General features: G+C 30.7%; 1 protein-coding gene across 1 annotated transcript; it reads left to right on the forward strand.

Moving 5' to 3' along the window:
- Positions 1-587: 587 nt before the first annotated feature.
- Positions 588-1658, forward strand: LOC110722200 (protein FAR-RED IMPAIRED RESPONSE 1-like). The gene is made up of 2 exons (XM_021901466.1): positions 588-680; positions 1092-1658. The coding sequence occupies exons 1-2, from the start codon at positions 588-590 to the stop codon at positions 1656-1658; spliced, it is 660 nt and encodes a 219-aa protein (XP_021757158.1).
- Positions 1659-1998: the final 340 nt, after the last annotated feature.

The raw sequence follows: 1998 nt of genomic DNA on the forward strand, positions 1-1998 counted from the left end.
TGAAATTCCTAATGTTCCTATATTTGAGACAAGATGTGTTAATGAGACAAGAACTGGTTGTAAGGCTAATATCAGATTCAAGAGAAAAGAATCTTGTGAATATTATGTTATTCAATATATCATAGAACACAATCATGAGTTAGTCAATGCTACAAAAGACATCACGTTAAATTTGAAAGGAATACAAAAGAAGATATGGGAAAGGTGATTAATAAAATGATTGATAGTAGAATCAAACCAATGGACTGCTATGCTTTTCTAATGCATGACGCAGGATTAGAGGAGCTTTTGGGTCATACAATGAGAGACCTATTAAATTATGTAACTAGTTATAATCAGAAAGAATTGAGGGTGGTGATATAAAAAGTGTTCTGGACACACTATAAGAGAGAGCAGAAGCTGATTCATCTTTCTTTATAGATTGAAGTTTGGTGAATGTGATCAGATTGTTAGTTATTTTTGGCGCGATTTAGAAGAATTTCAAAGCCTTTAGCGATGTAATTATATTTGACATAACATATAGGAAAAGGGAATATGGTCTAATTTGTGCTCTATTGGTTAGAGTAAACAACCATTCGAGAACAACAATGTTTGGTTGTGCTTTCATGACTGCTGAAACTACAGATACCTTTGAATGGGTTCTTGAAACTTTCAAAAAGTCTATGAGAGGACTAGATCAAGTACAATCTTCACAGACCAAGATCAAGCAATGAACAAAGCAATTGAAACGGTAAACTTTACTTTTAAAATATGTAGTACATAAAGATGATATCAAGAAACTAATGACTGATATCAGACAACAAAAGATTGATGTCAGCCAACTGATCTTTAGTATGATCCAACTGATGATATCAACAAATTAATTATTGATATTAGCCAACTGATCTTTGGTATGATCCAACTGATGATATCACAAATTAATTATTGATATCAACCAACTAATTATTTATATCAGCCAACAAAAGGATGATATTAGCCAAGAAATATATAATATCTTCATTTACGTAATACATAACATCTATTCAATTTAAGATTTCTTTATTTTATATTACTTTAAATTATTATTTACACATGATATATATAATGTTTAGGTTCGGCAAAATTCAAGACACAAATTGTGTTTGTGGCATCTTCAAAAGAATTTTGTTTCGCGATTTGGACAGTTAAAGAGCAATGAAGATTTCAAAAATATGTTTAACAAGTGCTTTTATGGTTGTGACAGTGAGGAAGAGTTTACAGCGTGTTGGAAAAATATGATTCAGAAATATGGTTTAGGAGAAAAAAGTTGGTTTGACAGATTATGTGAACTACGATTCAAATGGTGTCCAATTTTTAGCAAGGACATATTTTTTACTGGAACTTTATCTTCTCAAAGATCAGAGGTGACAAACAGAGCCATATCATTCAAGGCAAACAAGAAGACATTATTATTGGAATGCTTCCATATATTTAAAGCTACAGTGAAAAGATGGAGAAGCAATGAAAAAGCTGACAACTACAGATGCAGAACAGAGAAGCCAAAGACAAAATGTAAATTGTTAAAACAAGCAACTAAAGTCTACACTTTAAATCTTTTCAAAGATTTTGAAGAAGAATACGACACAAGTATGAGATCTTATATTCGTGATGTTTCAAATGAAATGATGACTACGGGCTGAAGATGTTTGAAGTGTCATTATATGAGGAATTCAAATACATCCATCGTGTTTTTTACAGTGACAGTTTGAAAGAATTCGCTAGTTCATGCTTATGTTACAATGAAATAGGAATAATTTTTTATCATATATTATGAGTAATGCATATGCATAATGTCTTTAGTGTCCCTTCTTTATACATAAAGAAGAGATGAACAAAATCAGCAAAATCTGCAATTTGAGAAGAAAAACAAGGTATGTATAGAGGAAGTAGTTACATTGATAGTTGATATTGAACAAAATACGGAACATAATGTTGGAATGATTGGAATATTTTCAATGGTGTATTTAATTTTGTAAGAAA

The sequence above is a fragment of the Chenopodium quinoa genome, unplaced genomic scaffold, assembly GCF_001683475.1.
Source record: "Chenopodium quinoa cultivar QQ74 unplaced genomic scaffold, ASM168347v1, whole genome shotgun sequence".
Classification (NCBI taxonomy): Eukaryota; Viridiplantae; Streptophyta; class Magnoliopsida; order Caryophyllales; family Amaranthaceae; genus Chenopodium; species Chenopodium quinoa.

What these genes read in the sequence shown, in the direction of transcription:
- LOC110722200 (XM_021901466.1), top strand. Translation starts at nt 588, where the DNA reads ATGTTTGGTTGTGCTTTCATGACTGCTGAAACTACAGATACCTTTGAA. An exon ending in CTATGAGAGGACTAGATCAA is followed by an intron (nt 681 to 1,091) that starts GTACAATCTTCA and finishes TATAATGTTTAG; the next exon opens with GTTCGGCAAAATTCAAGACA.